General features: G+C 43.3%; 1 protein-coding gene across 1 annotated transcript; it reads left to right on the forward strand.

Moving 5' to 3' along the window:
* Nucleotides 1-1,242: 1,242 nt before the first annotated feature.
* LOC128450905 (oocyte zinc finger protein XlCOF6.1-like) lies at nt 1,243-12,729 on the forward strand. Its single transcript, XM_053434666.1, has 2 exons — nt 1,243-1,574; nt 10,058-12,729. Exons 1-2 carry the CDS (start codon nt 1,400-1,402, stop codon nt 11,176-11,178), a joined length of 1,296 nt encoding a protein of 431 aa, XP_053290641.1. The 5' UTR covers nt 1,243-1,399; the 3' UTR covers nt 11,179-12,729.
* The last annotated feature ends 3,271 nt before the right edge of the window (nt 12,730-16,000 follow it).

The following is a 16,000-nucleotide window of genomic DNA, read 5'->3' on the forward strand; positions in this document are numbered from 1 at the left end:
GTCCAAGGACAAAACAGTTGAGTTAATGGTCTGGAAAAATAGACAGAATTCTCCTTCACGCCTTCCTGTCAAGGTCAAAGAGGCTTCTCTATTGAAGTTGGGTGTGTTGATGTGATCTCAACACTAGAGGTCAGTGTGTCCTCACAAATGACTTCATGATGTCCTCATGAGTCTCTCCAGCTACAGTGTTCAGAGCCACAGAGAGTGGGGATTTCTTTTATTGATAAAATACAGATTATATGGGGAAACAAGCACTGATGCCTTTACTGAACCTATTTTGTGAGAATGGATCAACTTCAAATTGAGATAAGTGATATGTCAACAGGATGGAGATACAAACTAACTCAAAGATCGCTTTTTCGATACACGGTGTGACCGTGGCGTGGCGTCAAAGTTTGATTGCACGCCATCATAACACGATGTTTTATAACTCGGACATACACGGACCATGAATCCTTAGATGCTGAGCCGTAAACAAACAACTCCACTCAAATGTACATTGTCCGATAAATACCAAACTTCTGTCTAATGATCAGAGTCCAAGCCTGAACAGCTCTGTGTCAATATTTCCTCTGGGTCATAGCGCCACCTACTGATCAGTGTGAAAATGAAGTTGTTGTAACATTGTCCAATTGACACAAAGTCGCTCACGCTACATCAGAGCCCCTACTTGAACAGATCTATTAGTCTGTATGTAATAAACTGATGGCGCCACCTATTGGCAACAGGAAATAAGCTTTTTATACAACTTTCATTCAATTTACATAAAGTTTTCCCAGTGTGATGGACAATTGATAGTGTTGACCGTAATGAGCAACTAACAGACAAGAATCAACATCACGTGATGGACGCAGGAAGGGAAGCGTTTATCTTTGCCGCAGTGCACAAAACGTATGCACGGTTCGAAATGCATGTGCTTGGCTTTGGAGTCCTAGAAATTGTCGTTTATTTTTGGTTTTACTGTCACAGTTTGGTTAATTTAATATTGAGTATTTCTACTTCACTGTCTTAGTACTTTTACTTGTAATGGAATATTACTTTAGTGTCTTGGTACTTTTACCTCAGTGAATGATCCGAATTCTTCTTACACCATCGATTTAGTTTATTTTGTTGCTTATACTTTACTACTTGTTTAACAAGTACTTGTAACAGAGTATTTCTACTGTGAAGTATTAGTACTCTCGTTTCCTCTTCGTCCTCCAGTCCAAAAGGGGTCACTGCTGGCTCGGAGCTCGGAGTCTCTGTTTCCTGTCGAGAGCTCTCTTTGTCTACTCAAAGACCCAGAGAGGAGGAACTGGTCCACCGTGCAGCTGCTGCGGGTGTTGGTACATGAGCGGAAGACTTCCTGCTGCAGGTGGAGAAAGGAGGAGGAAAGGATCGAGTCCCGGAGCTGAGAGCGATGCTCACCGAGCGGCTCGCGGCGGCGGGGGAGCAGATCCTCGCGGGGCTGGAGGAAACCTTGTTAGAGTCCGAGGAGCGAGTGGAGCGGACAGAGCGGTCCCAGCGGGAGGTCTGCCGCCAGAGGAGGCTGCTCGATGCCGCGATGCAGCCCGTAGTCCGGCTGCACAGAGCAGGTCAGTCCCGGGAGCAGGGGGGGATTCATATTTCCAAGGGGCCACATGAGAACATGGACAGTTGTGGAGGGCCGCACCAACAGGCTGAACTCAATAATACTCGTATTAATTTGATAAGCTTCTACTGGTAAGAGTAAATGTTATGATTACGTCATTAGGGTAAGCGTGCTGCGTCTTATCGTCACTTCCTGTTTACCAGTCGCTGGTGGTGGTCGCTCTGTGAACTAGCTCCTCTGCTAACAGCTGTTTCTCTGCATCACTACGGCTACAATCACCGGTCTGTAGTTAAACAGCCACACAGACCAGCCCCTACTCTCTGGTGCTCCGTGACTCTGTGTTCTGTGTGAGCTCAGCCTCGTAGTCGAACAGGAGGAGACAGCAGCGATGTCTTCTCTCTCTCTCTTGCTCCGAGTGTCTCATGTTCACTGACTCCTCCACCTCCATTAGCAGTAGTGCTACATGTAATAAATGCAGTGTGTTGGTAGCGATGGAGGCGAGAGGCTCAGCGACTTAGAAGCTCGGCTCCGCAGGTTAGAACCTCCGTTAGCTATAGTTAGCTTAGCCCCCGCTAGCCGCCACGGAGTCTCCTAGCTTAGCACGTATCTTAGCCCCAGCTAGCAGTCCCTCGATCGCTGTGTGTGAAGTGCGGTGATCTACTGAAGGTCTCGCTGAAATAAAAAGCGATGGAGGCGAGAGGCTCAGCGACTTAGAAGCTCGGCTCCGCAGCTTAGATAGGGTGACCATATTTGAGTTTGTAAAAAAGAGGAAACTTCGTCGCGGGGGGGAGGTGTAGTGTATAGCATGCCGCACCATGACCATGTGAATGCACACAAATGAAATGACAAAAATGACACAAATGACTATATGAACATCTATTTATTGAACTTTAACAAAATTGCAAAGTGCAAATGTAAAACAAATCTTTTTTGTGGCATTTAAATGTGTCAATAATGATAACAAATAAAACATTCTAAATAATAAATTCTTTATATGGCCACATATTAAAATAAGAAAATTAAGAAACTTTTCAGTCCTCCTCATATATTAAAGCAATAATGATTACAAATACAATATTCCAAATAATAAATTACTTATATGGACACAGTACGGGATTTCTTCAAGTGCTTTCAGAGCAACTTCGACAGAATGTGGGGCTATCACGGCATTAACAATGGCTTCTGTCTTGGGGCGAGCACTTGAGATTTTTTGAGCTGTCACCGAATCTGGGAAAATCTTTCTTAGCAAATCAGATGTGCAGTCCATTGATCTGTAGCTGTTGTGATGTTTTATTGTGTGAAAAGCGAGGGTACCCTCTGCAGCCGTAACAGAAGTGTCGGTTTTACTCACAAAAAAGTCGGTCACTTTACTCGACGAGCTCTCTCCTCTTGCTGCAGTTTTGTGTTTTGCAGAGTGTACGTGAGCTTCCAAATCGCTGCCACCTTTATTTGCCACTGACGCGTAAGTGCCTGCTCTGCATGTCATGCACTCAGCTTCCGAAGCATCATGGCCGAGGCGAAAACATGGGTATTTTTTTTTAGTTCGTCCGTGAACTTACATTTACGTTTAAATGGCGCAAGAAGGTCTCTCTGAAATAACAATCCTACAGAACCCATTCACCAGTGCAGCATCACGTTGAGACAGCAATATAAATCAAATGGTTTAAAAAAAAAGATAACAGTACAAAATTCTTGAACGGGATTCGAAACAACGAACCGAAGCCCTATCAGCTTCTAGCCTTATGACGAAGACATTACACCACCGAGCCGCTGAGATCTTTATCGCGCGTCAGATAAATGTCTCGTTCTTTACTTTGTCAGCTGTATAACACCAGATGTGCTTTAAGGTAACGCCCATGTCATCTGGTGATAATCCGAACACCGAATAAATGCTGTATACTTAATACAAGGCTTTACAAAGCTGATGCTCCTCTTCATAGGAGACAGAGGGAGTTATACCAATATCTAATCTCCCCTTCCTGTCTAAAATCTTAGAAAAAGTTGTCAGCTGTTTGAGCTTCTCCAGGAAAATAATATATATGAAGACTTTCAGTCGGGGTTTAGAGCCAATCACAGCACAGAGACAGCCTTGGAAAAAGTCACTAATGACCTTCTAATAGCTTCAGATCATGGATTTGTGTCTGTCCTCATTCTGTTATATCTCAGTGCAGCATTCAACACAGTAGACCATCACATTTTATTACAGAGACTGAAACGGTTAATTAACATTAAAGGAACCGCCCTAAACTGGTTTGAATCTTATTTTTCTGATCGCTTCCAATTCGTGCAAATTAATGATGAGTCATCTGTGCGCACCAAAGTTAACCATGGTGTTCCACAGGGCTCTGTGCTCGGCCCAATTTTATTCTCATTATATATGCTTCCACTAGGAAACATTATCAGGACACACTCGGTAAATTTCCACTGTTATGCGGATGACACCCAGTTATACTTGTCGATTAGAACCTGAACAATCTAATCAATTAACTAAACTTCAAGCATGTCTCAAGGACATATAACTGGATGACCCGCAATTGTCTCTCTTAAACTCAGATAAAACAGATTTTATAAAACTTGGCCCTAAACACCTTGAAGCAGGTAGTGATGGCGAGATGAAGCTTCATGAAGCTTTGAAGCTTTCCATCCAATTGGTTCGCTCATGGGCCGAAGCTTCATGGTGCTTCATTTGCTCTACTGCGCCATCAAGTGGACATTAAATGTAAGGTAATTATAATGAAACCATGGCTTTGGTGTGTGAAGCTTTGAATTGAATAAACGAATTAATGATGTTTGTGATGTCAATACACGTACACGTACGAAATGGATAAGTTAATTTATTTTTATTTAAAAACAACAGCTTCTCAACAGTGCTGGGTTTCAGGCGGATTAATTTTTTGAAATAATTTCGCCTGCTTTAGAAACTATCATTTCACAGCGCACAGATGATGCTGGGGTACAAAGAAAAGATACCGCAAGTTTTTACAAGTTAGGAAATAAATTCCTTTTCTCCCTGCAATACTCAGAATATATTGCAAGCAAACGCACAATAAAGTCCCAAGACAAGTAGTGTGGGGGGGAATCCATTGCGTTTCGCGGCCCCTTTTATTTTGAATCGCACACCAAACCCGCGAACCCTTTCCTGAATCAGTGACATGCTCGGCCGGCTCGCGAGGCTTCGAACGTCATCACATACGTCATCAACACAAGCCTCGATACGCGCTTCATAAAAATCATCCTCGATTACTCGACACACGCTTCGAAGCCTCGACACGGGAGGACACATAACTAGAAGCAGGGGTTCTCAAAGTGGGGGGCGCAATGTCACAGACAAAAAAAAAAAAAGGCGTGTGACTGGTTAGTAAAAGCTCCCTCAGTGGGGAAATGCAAGGGGCTGGACTGACACAAACAAATCAAATACTGTTTCGTTCCTGATCCACCAATCAAAAGAGGAGTATTATTATTTGAATGCGAGTTGCTCGTACGCTTCAGAGTATAAAAGTAACTGCAGAGTTTGTGCGATTGCTTTTGTTTCCTCTATAATTCAGATATTCATTGCTTTATAAACAGTCTTTTTGAAGACTCACTCCTTCCTTAGTAATACTTTTCTGCACCTGCAGCAGGCCTATTCGTATCCTAATCTAAGGAGTAATTTGCTCCACAGTCTTTTTCAGAAAGCTCATAGCCCCAAGAGCTAGCCTTCTAGCTAGCTAACTTCTTCCAACTGCAGCTAGCCCTTTTCTCCTTAACACCTACCTTCACATCTTCAATTATTCACCGTGTTGCAACAAATAAAACACCAGCACTTGAATACTATTCTGTGCTGTCCCTGTCTACATTGTGTACTGTTTGTTTTGTTAGGAGCCATTGCCTAGCACAGCCTTATTCATTATTCGTTTGCAAGTCGCTCACAGCCATACATACAACTACCCCTAATCAGCCTTGGGGGGGCCCAGCTTGCAAAAGTTTGAGAACCCCTGCCTTAAGCCCAATGTATGCTTCTCCGTTTTGACGAACACGGAGAGATAGGACCGCCCTCTCCAACGTGGAACGCCCTCTCCGTGCCTCTCCGCGGCTCCTCGGAGAGCTTTTCGTGCAGCTCTCATTTTTCTAACTACACGTCGAAATGGCGGCCAGCCAACGGATAGCACTTGGCTGTGATTGGTCCACTAAAAACATCATTTCCGCCCAACGTCATTTCTGGACCTCTAACTTCCTGTTTCATTCCCTAAATCACAATAAACCTAAATTACAACTACGACTCTATGATTAATGTGACAAGTGTGTTAAGCCAGCGGCGTTGTCCGGCTGACGGTGGCTGGTTAGAGCACTTGCAGCATGTGTGTACGGTCACATACGATTATAACGAACTTTGATAACGGGGCTAGCCACCATGCTAACTGCTGGGAACAGCGCAAAAACCCGCTGACTTTAATCCCAAGGCTGTCATGACACGGTTTCTCAAACACCGTCAGGTTAGAAGCAAACACTTGGTAGTAGTTAGTATCGGGTGTCCGTGCTGACTGTGTGTGGAAGCTGGGGGGAAGCTAGCTGCCTCCGTGTAGCTTCAAGCTGTTGCAGCTGTTGAATTAGCAACGCAGTTTGGAAACAAGACCGGGGTACCGCTGCGCTAAGACACGATAACATAAGCACTTTGACCCGCTGGGTGTCACTTTATTTCAGCAAAACTGTCGCGTCATTAACATCCATTTTCTGTTGTCATCGTTCGCTGTGTGTGAGGAGCCGGGGGGACGTAAATAAACCAGCGTGGACTTCTTCTATATACCTCATGAGGTAGGCTTCTCTAAGCTCGACTTCCGTTGCGCCAACTACTGTTCTGGCGATGAATTGTTTTCGGAACAAAAAGGCTCGTAGAACTATAAATCAAAAAGTGTCCGTCCGCTCCGTCCTACCGCAACGGACTCGGAGAAGCATACACAGGCCTTTAGAGATACATTATCTAATGATATAGCTGCGCTAGACGATATTGCCCTGGCTTCCAGTGAAACAGTCAGGAACTTGAGGGGTGTTCTTCGATCATTATTTGTAGTTTAATTCTCACTTAAAAAAAAATTCTAGGACCGCCTTTTTCCACTTGCTTAATCTCTCAAAATCAGAACAGTTTGGTTTCGAAGAATCCGACAAAGAGCAGCACCACACAATGTAGCGGCCTCGCCGCGCAGTGCTATACTCCAGCGCGCTCCCGCCTGGCTGTTCACACCGGACCCGCATTTCTCCGCTGGTTGTTGTGTGTAACCCGTTCAATGTAGGGGCTCGGGGTAAATGATGATGGTCCTCATAGCCATCCCCCACCCCCCTCTTTTTCTCTCTGTCTGACTGCTTGTGTGCTTGTAGTGGGGCTGCAGATGGGGACATTTAATAACGAGAGGAAATCTGTATCTGGATTTGTTAAACTTCATCACAGAAAATGTTTGTTCACATATGTAAGTAGATCCAAAGAGAACCAACATCTTCTGAGCATGCCTCTTCATGTATGCAAAGTTCTCCTCTTTGAGAGAAGAATAAAACTCCAGCAGTGATACTGACTGAATGTGCTCTGCCAGTAGTGTATTAGACTGCAGGTCAATGAGTTTGAGCTGAACATCACTTTGTGCATTATCCACACTGCACGTGAAGGGAGAAGACATCTTGTGCTCTTCACTTTCAACTGTTTTGAAGTCTTGAAATCTTCTTGAAAACTCACCATGCAGTGCCCCTAACATGGATGAGTACCTGCGGAGGTGATCAACTGATGGTGGGGCTTCTTTCAGTGTTGGCATGTGGTTGAGAATGTTACCCTCCAACTGGCTTGAAAGAAACTGCAACTTTCTCATGAAAGCCTTCACCAGGCTGTACATTTCATGTGCAAATAGGCCCTTGGCTTGTAGTTTGGTATTTAACTCATTAATTAATGCAGTGACATCAACCGCAAATACAAGTTCTGCCATCCAGTCTGTATTTGAAAGCTCATTGATGTCCTTGCCTTTCGTTTCACAAAACTCGAATCTCCGCTCTCAGGTCCCATACTCTTTTAATCACTTTGCCCAGACTGATCCATCCGACAGCTGTGTGGTAGCCTATGTCCCCATGTTCAGTCTCATGCTCCTCCAAAAGTGCAACAAACTGTCTGTGATTCAGCTCTTGCCCTGATGAAGTTAACTAATTTAGGTACAACATCAGTAACATGATAGGTATAATACAATACAAAAATAGTAATTTAACTTTACTTTATCTTGCATCCGCTTCAAAAGTCCGACATTTTTCCCTGTCAGATTTGGACTATCATCGGTTGTAACACCAGCCAGTTGGTCCCATTTGAGTCCCAGCTTGTCTAAGCATGCAGTTAACTCCGTGAACAAATCACTCCAAGTTGCGTCCCTTTTATTCACCGCATTGCTGTCATCTCCTCCGTAGTGTTGCACGGTGTACCGGTCCTAGAATGGTACCGCGGTACCCTTACGTTAAAAACGATACGGTTTTGCATATTTTTTGTACCAGTTCTTCATTGAAATAGCAATAATCACGCGACCGGGCAGAGACATAACAAGTGGGGCGCGCGACCGGCAGGGTGAATGTGAGGCGCAACTAATGCCTTGACGTCCGCATCTCTTTAATGGCGGAGCAGTAAAAAAAGTCATTCTTTCTCCGGAGCCAGGGGCCGCAAGCCGCGGCCCTTCAGCCCCTTCTGCAGCGGCTCCCTGTACAGTGTTCATATGTTGAGCGGTAACGTGAGGGAACGTCACGTTAATTTGTCACGGCTCCTGGTTTTATCATGCTGGCCTGATACGATGCTGATTTGACAAATTAACGTGACGTTCCCTCACGTTACGCTTGTGTGTTTTTGCGCACTTAGAAACATTACACCCCAGTCACTTGAATGTGTTCTTGCCCTATTGCATGAATTCTCATTTAAGACGTTGATCTAGATTTCAATTTGGCTGCAAGAACGTAGCACAGTTCATTGTCAAAATTAAACTCAATTAAGAAAAAAATTAAGAACGAAAACGCTATACATGCAAAATAACCTACAATTTCACTTATGTGGGCCTGTAGGCTAATACTAATATGAATGCCATTTGTTAAGTGTTCAAAAAGCTGGGCAGGAACAAGCTGGTAAAAAAGAGAACCTTACAGTTGTTATATTTATTACTATCAGATAAACCAGTATCGTATCATATCAAAAGTATCGGGTATCGTGATATTTTGGCAGGTATAGTATCGAAGTCATAGTTTTGGTATCGTGTCAACACTACTCCTCCGTTATCGCAAAGTCTTTCGCAACCCACATACAAAGATGAGTAACTGGGCTGTGTGGCGGACATCACAGCTCTCATCCAGAGCCAAGGAGAAAAAGTCAAAATCAGCTACTTTTATTTATCAGCTGAAGCTCGAGATTTCCTGCGATGTCCTCGATCCTTCTCTTTACGGTTCGTCTGGAGAGGGACACGTTCTCAAATGCCTCTTTCTTCTCAGGGCATATTAGTGCAGCAGAGTCAACCAAACACTCCTTGATAAACTCCCCAACAGAGAACGGCTTACCCCTTTTTGCGATTTTGTGGGATGTCTCAAAGCTGGTCTTGACAGCTCCATCCCTGGATGTGGAAAGCTTGTTTAAAAAAAACCTTGTTGCTTCTGCAGCTTAGCTAGCAAAGCTTCCGATGTCCGTGCGCGTTCTTCATCGGTCAAGTTTCTGTAAGTCTCTCCCTGCTTTGTCTCGTAATTGCGATTCAAATTGTAATCCTTAAGAACATCGATCTTTTCACCACAAATAAGCACACGGCTTTCCCTTTGACTTCAGTAAACAAATACTTAACAGTCCATGTCTCGTTAAAAACTCTACATTCTGTATAGATCTTTCTTTTTTTATTGTGGGCTGACATTTTTGCGGACTAACGGCTAACTCACATCTCTCCTAAACTCTGTTCGCCAACACATCGTGCAATCGCATGCATTCAGGATGTACGTCAGGTAAAAATGTTTGACGCCTTCAAAATAAAATAAATGATGTATTCTGTGCTGATATTAACTTATTTACGAGTGATTCCTAATATTCCGTTGCTCTTCCTCTCAACTGAATAATGAGGAGGATTTAATATTGTTGTGAAAGAGTCTGTGCAGAAAACCTGCTGCTGTGTCGCTCATGTCTGAAACAGGAAGTCTGGACACATTTCTCTGAGCTTTACCCACAGGTCTTTTCTGAAAGCATCTTAACCAACTAACTAACATCCCCTCACCCTGTTCTCCTCAGTTAGTGACCTTATTAATTTTTATGCCTCAAAATGAAAAACTTTTTTTTACCAGAAACCCTTTGTTTTATGCTGCTTACTTTACAAGCTGCATCGTAACACCAACTGTAAACAACCTCAACATCTCTGCCTCCTGAATGTGATCGTTCAAAAATCACAACAGTGACATTAAACGACACAACACAAGTTTTTCAAAACACTTCAGGAAACTCTGAAAAAATAAACGTCTGTATTTGTGTTTCAGTGTGTCCTGCAGACGTCCAGCAACTAATGGTGAATAAAGACGAGGTTCCCCCTGAGCAGCAGCAGTGGAGCCCCCTTGTGGACCAGGAGGACCCAGATTCCCCCAACATTAAAAAGGAGCAGGAGGAACTGTGGACCACTCAGGATGGACAGCAGCTTCAAGGACTGGAGGAGGCTGATGTCAAGTTCACATCGGATCCCGTCGCTGTGAAGAGTGAAGAAGATGAAGAGAAACTTAAATCTTCAAAGCTTCATCCGAGTGAGACGAAGGAGAACAGAGCGGACTGTGGAGGACCAGAACCAGCCAGGAACTCAGGTCCTGATGTACTTTTACAACCAGGTCCTGAGGACAAGGCTGAAGACTCTTCTGAGACTGAAGTCAGTGAGGATGATTGGATGGAGCCTCTAAGTGATATGGAATGTAAGACAGAAAAAAAAACGTTTTGTTGCTCTGAGTGTGGTAAAAGATTTAACCATAGGTGCAGTCTAAATCTACATATGAGGATTCATACAGGAGAGAAAACGTTTAGTTGCTCTGAGTGTGGTAAACGATTTAACCAAAGGGGTGATCTAAATAGACATGAGAGGAGTCATACAGGAGAGAAACCGTTTAGTTGCTCTGAGTGTGGTGAAAGATTTAACCAAAGGAGCAATTTAAATAGACATGAGAGGAGTCATACAGGAGAGAAACCGTTTAGTTGCTCTGAGTGTGATAAACAATTTGGCCATAGGTGCCATCTAAATATACATATGAGGATTCATACAGGAGAGAAACAGTTTAGTTGCTCTGAGTGTGGTAAAAGATTTAACAGAAGGGGTGATCTAAATACACATATGAGGACTCATACAGGAGAGAAACGGTTTAGTTGCTCTGAATGTGATAAAAGATTTAGCCATAGGGGCCATCTAAATACACATATGAGGAGTCATACAGGAGAGAAACCGTTTAGTTGCTCTGAGTGTGGTAAAAGATTTAGCCTTATGGGCAATCTAAATATACATATGAGGAGTCATACAGGAGAGAAACAGTTCAGTTGCTCCGAGTGTGGTAAAATATTTAGCCATAGGAGCAATCTCAATAGACATATGAGGTTTCATACAGGAGAGAAACCGTTTAGTTGATCTGAGTGTGGTAAAAGATTTTAGATTCAGTCCTTTTGTACGAGACATGTGAGGATTCATAAAGGAGAGAAGTGATTCAGTTTCAACCTTTGCATCAAAAGTTGATTTATCAGCAGATATTCATATTATACATATTCTTAGTTCAATGTTTTAAATAGACTATTAACAGTTTCTATGTCCCTAGAAAATAGCACTCATTGAATAACACTAAAGATTTTTGTTTATATATCTTAAATTAGCCTAAAACGCCTGTTTGAGGACACCCAAATTATATCGAAAGCTGTTCTTGAACCATTTGGAGTACATGTATGATCTTGGTCTCTTTTGAAAGGTAACATTCTGAACTTTTTCCCCCCAACAGTCAGAATCACTCTAAGCGCTACTGGCATTGAGTAATAGCAGTTGGCACACAGTGAAGTAGAAGGTTTTTAGTTCCGCCTGAATATGTTTTAATAAACAGATGCCTGCAGATGACTCTATCTGGGACTTATGAGCTGGAAAACACAATGGGACCCTATCATGAAGCCTTGACTAGCCCAAGTTCAAATTTGATAACAATACCACAGAAAATGAATATTTGACAGATTTTATCCTAAGCGCATGTCTAGGCGTTTTCCACAAAGGCCATTGGGAGACTCCAAAGGACCCTTTGTAACCATTGTAACCAACCAGGTTAAAAAAGCTAAATTTACACTCAAAATCATACTTTTATATAAAGGAGACAAAACCGGTCATATGGTTTAAAATTTATACAAATAAACATCTTTCATATATTTTAGCAACATGTAGCAGTCACGATGGGGATGAAACAGTGACTCATGATCATCTTGGACCAGCTGGACACTTTGGGAAATTTCATTGGCTAAACGATACACCAGTCATCAGAACAATAGGTTGGAATTGGCTAAGCTTTTACGTCAGAAGAGGGGCACGCTCTTTCCAACAACAACTAGGTGCCTCGTTGGCTTTTGCAGGCTGTGGACAGCCCATGCCAGCTCCGATTGGGTTAAGTTTAGATTGACAGCTCACTTGAACCAATAGGACATGGCTTTCCACTATTTTGAGATCTTTGTTTACATGCACACAGAGTTACAAGTGAGAGTATGTCCCAGTTTACACGGAGGAGGTGGCTGAGTATGACATTATGCAACAGCTGACAGTGGCTATTCTTTGATGTAATCGTGTGTTTTGGACTGACATTGTTACTGGATTGGATCGTCTGGACCTTTGGCGATGTACTAACACCGTTTTTTTGGAATGTTATCGATCTGTGGATTAATATGAAGCTTCTAAGGTGAGTCGCGGCGACTTTTGTTCTATTTCCGGTCTGACTGAGACGTTGATTAAACCGGCTGTGGTGATCGGATCTTTAAATGGTCTAGATCAGTGAAATCTGAAGAATCTTTGCTTTCAAACGATATGTTGCATTAGTACCTAGCTTTACAACGCAGTTCTGTAAATAAGTGTTTGGCGCTGATCGGTAAAACAGCGCACCTGGACGATGATTAAATATGTTTTTTTAAATAATTGTCTCTTGGCTAGTAAGATTCAGTGACAGTGTGTGTTCTCCTTTATTTATTGTGTATGTATTGTATGTATAAGTATTTGGTCACCTACAAACAAGCAAGATGTCTGACTCTCACAGACCTGTAACTTCTTCTTTAAGAGGCTCCTCTGTCCTCCACTCGTTACCTGTATTAATGTTACCTGTTTGAACTCGTTATCAGTATAAAAGACACCTGTCCACAACCTCAAACAGTCACATTCCGAACTCCACTATGGCCAAGACCAAAGAGCTGTCAAAGGACACCAGAAACAAAATTGTAGACCTGCACCAGGCTGGGAAGACTGAATCTGCAATAGGTAAGCAGCTTGTTGTGAAGAAATCTACTGTGGGAGCAATTATTAGAAAATGGAAGACATACAAAACCACTGATAATCTCCCTCGATCTGGGGCTCCACGCAAGATCTCACCCCATGGGCTCAAAATGATCACAAAAACGGTAAACAAAAATCCCAGAACCACACGTGGGGACCTAGTGAATGACTTGCAGAGAGCTGGGACCAAAGTAACAAAGGCTACCATCAGTAACACACTACGCCGCCAGGGACTCAAATCCTGCAGTGCCAGACGTGTCCCCCTGCTTAAGCCAGTATATGTCCAGGCCCATCTGAAGTTTGCTAGAGAGCATTTGGATGATCCAGAAGAGGATTTGGAGAATGAAATATGGTCAGATGAAACCAAAATATAACTCTTTGGTAAACGCTCAACTCGTCGTGTTTGGAGGAGAAGAATGCAGAGTTGCATCCAAAGAACACCATACCTACTGTGAAGCATGGGGGTGGAAACATCATGCTTTGGAGCTGTTTTTCTACAAGGGGACCGGGACGACTGATCCGTGTAGAGCAGTCGTTCCCAAACTTTTTACAGTCCCGTACCCCTTCAGACATTCCATCTCCAGCTACGTATCACCCCCCCCCACCCCCCGCGCACATATACAGCCTATAACACTTTAAACTGTGAAATTGTCAGGGATTTCAGGACTCGGAGGGAAGTTTAGATCGAAAAAAGTTTTATTAGCAATACAACCAGGTAAAGGGAAATGACAAACAAACAAAGAGATCGAACTAACTCACTCGGGTTTAACGGGAATAACTATTTAATTCAAACAAGGCAAAACCGATGAAAATCTAGATACTCACACTAACTATGTTTAACTAAGGACATAAATAAACTAAACCGTGTGCAGAAGTGCGGGTTGAATTTGAAAAGGGGGGCGTGGCCGGAGCGGAATTCAGTCAGAAATAATCACCTTGGCACAGGTTAATGAGACGGGTGTGCTTGAGAGGATGCCAAAATAATGTCATCGACGAAATTCTTAATGATCAATTAATCGATCGTCGATTAATTATGCCCATCCCTAGTTTGGACTAACGGTCACTAACCTACCTGTAACTATTTTTGGCTGTGTAATTATTTCGCTGAATATGGGTATACATAAGTATTTTTGGCAATGCGACTTGGCTATTCAGACTATTTAATATTGCATGATTATTTATAAATATGTTTGAAAATGTAATGGGCTTTTTCACTTTGAAAACGCAAATAAAATGTTCTCCCTGCGTACCCCCTGAACCACTTCGCGTACCCCTGGGGGTACATGTACCCCAGTTTGGGAACCGATGAAAGGAAAGAATGAATGGGGCCATGTATCATGAGATTTTGAGTGAAAACCTCCTTCCATCAATCAATCAAATTTTATTTGTATAGCCCATATTCACAAATTACAATTCGTCTCATAGGGCTTTAACAGGGTGTGACATCCTCTGTCCTTAACCCTCGGCAAGAGTAAGGAAAAACTACTAAAAACCCTTTTATCAGGGTAAAAATACGTAGAAACCTCAGAGAGAGCTACATGTGAGGGATCCCTCTCCCAGGACGGATAGAAGTGCAATAGATGCCTCGTGTAGAAAACATTCATCATTAAAGTTTTAAGCGGAATTGATGCAGTCCCGCTGCAATCACAGTCCATGGTCAACAACAAGCATGACCACAATCCACCATCCAGACCAGACGCCACTCCAGTCCTCAGTCACCGTCCACCGCCGCCCACCACGAGCCACCGCCGCGGTCCTGGTCCACCTCCTGTACCCAATGCCAACGCGACACAGGGTCCGCCACCAGCACCATGATCAGCCCACACGACACAGAATCCGCCACACTGGATCCAACACCGCGACCCCCGGTGCGCGATCCACAAACCGCAATCCATGGTGCGGCCACAGAGGCCCTGGATCTGCGGGTGATAAAGCAAAGGGATTCCGGGGAAGGGGGATAGGGATGGAGAAGAGGAAGGAGATGCTGGAAAAAGAAGCTCCGTGTGTCATAATATAGAACAAGTTACGTTCTGCCGCACTAATTAGCTCTAACTATAAGCTTTATCAAAAAGAAAGGTTTTGAGCCTACTTTTAAACGAACAAATGGTGTCTGCCTCCCGAACTGAAAGTGGTAGATTATTCCACAAGTGAGGGGCTTGATGGCTAAAAGCTCTGGCTCCTACTCTAATTTTAGAGACTTTAGGGACGACAAGTAGGCCTGAATTCTGGGAGCGGAGTGCTCTAGTTGGTTTATAAGGTACTAACAGCTCTTTAAGGTAAAAAGGCAGGCCTTTACAGGCCTCTCTCACCTTTTTAAGTGGGAGAACTTGCACAATTGGTGGCTGACTAAATACTTTTTTGCCCCACTGTACTAGTCGTCTGGAACGCAGCATTACACTCACACCCACGGACAGTGGAGCAGCGATGACGGAGGAGCCCTCGTTGACATGAATGACCTGAAATATCAAACAGCAGGATTCAGAGACAGCTGTGATGTCCCCAAGCGTTTATCCTTGCCGCAGTGCGCTGCAAGGACGCATGCCACACTACAAAATGCTTGTGCTCAGCCCATTCAGTGCTGCTTTGCAGTCCTAGATATTGTAGAAATTGTAATTTTGTATGTATATTTATTTCTGTTTTCCTCTCAAATTGAAGATGAACTGATGTAATCCCTGGTACAAGTTACACGAAGAAAAAATTTGGAATATGGCCAAAATGCCCACTAAATGTAAAATGGCGGCCTTCCTGTTGTGTTTTTCATAATGCCCCTTGAGAGATTTTTTTGTTTGTCTGGTCATGATAGCTCGGTCAATGTGAATGTATTCCAGGGGTCTCGTTGTATTTGATTTTTTGTTCACAAAAATTGAAGGTAAGTATTTCCTTGGTGCCGTCTAGTGTGTTTTGTTAGGCACAGCTTCAAGAAGAGTAAAGCTCAGCACAGTGT

Source organism: Pleuronectes platessa, chromosome 11, assembly GCF_947347685.1.
Source record: "Pleuronectes platessa chromosome 11, fPlePla1.1, whole genome shotgun sequence".
Taxonomy (NCBI): Eukaryota; Metazoa; Chordata; class Actinopteri; order Pleuronectiformes; family Pleuronectidae; genus Pleuronectes; species Pleuronectes platessa.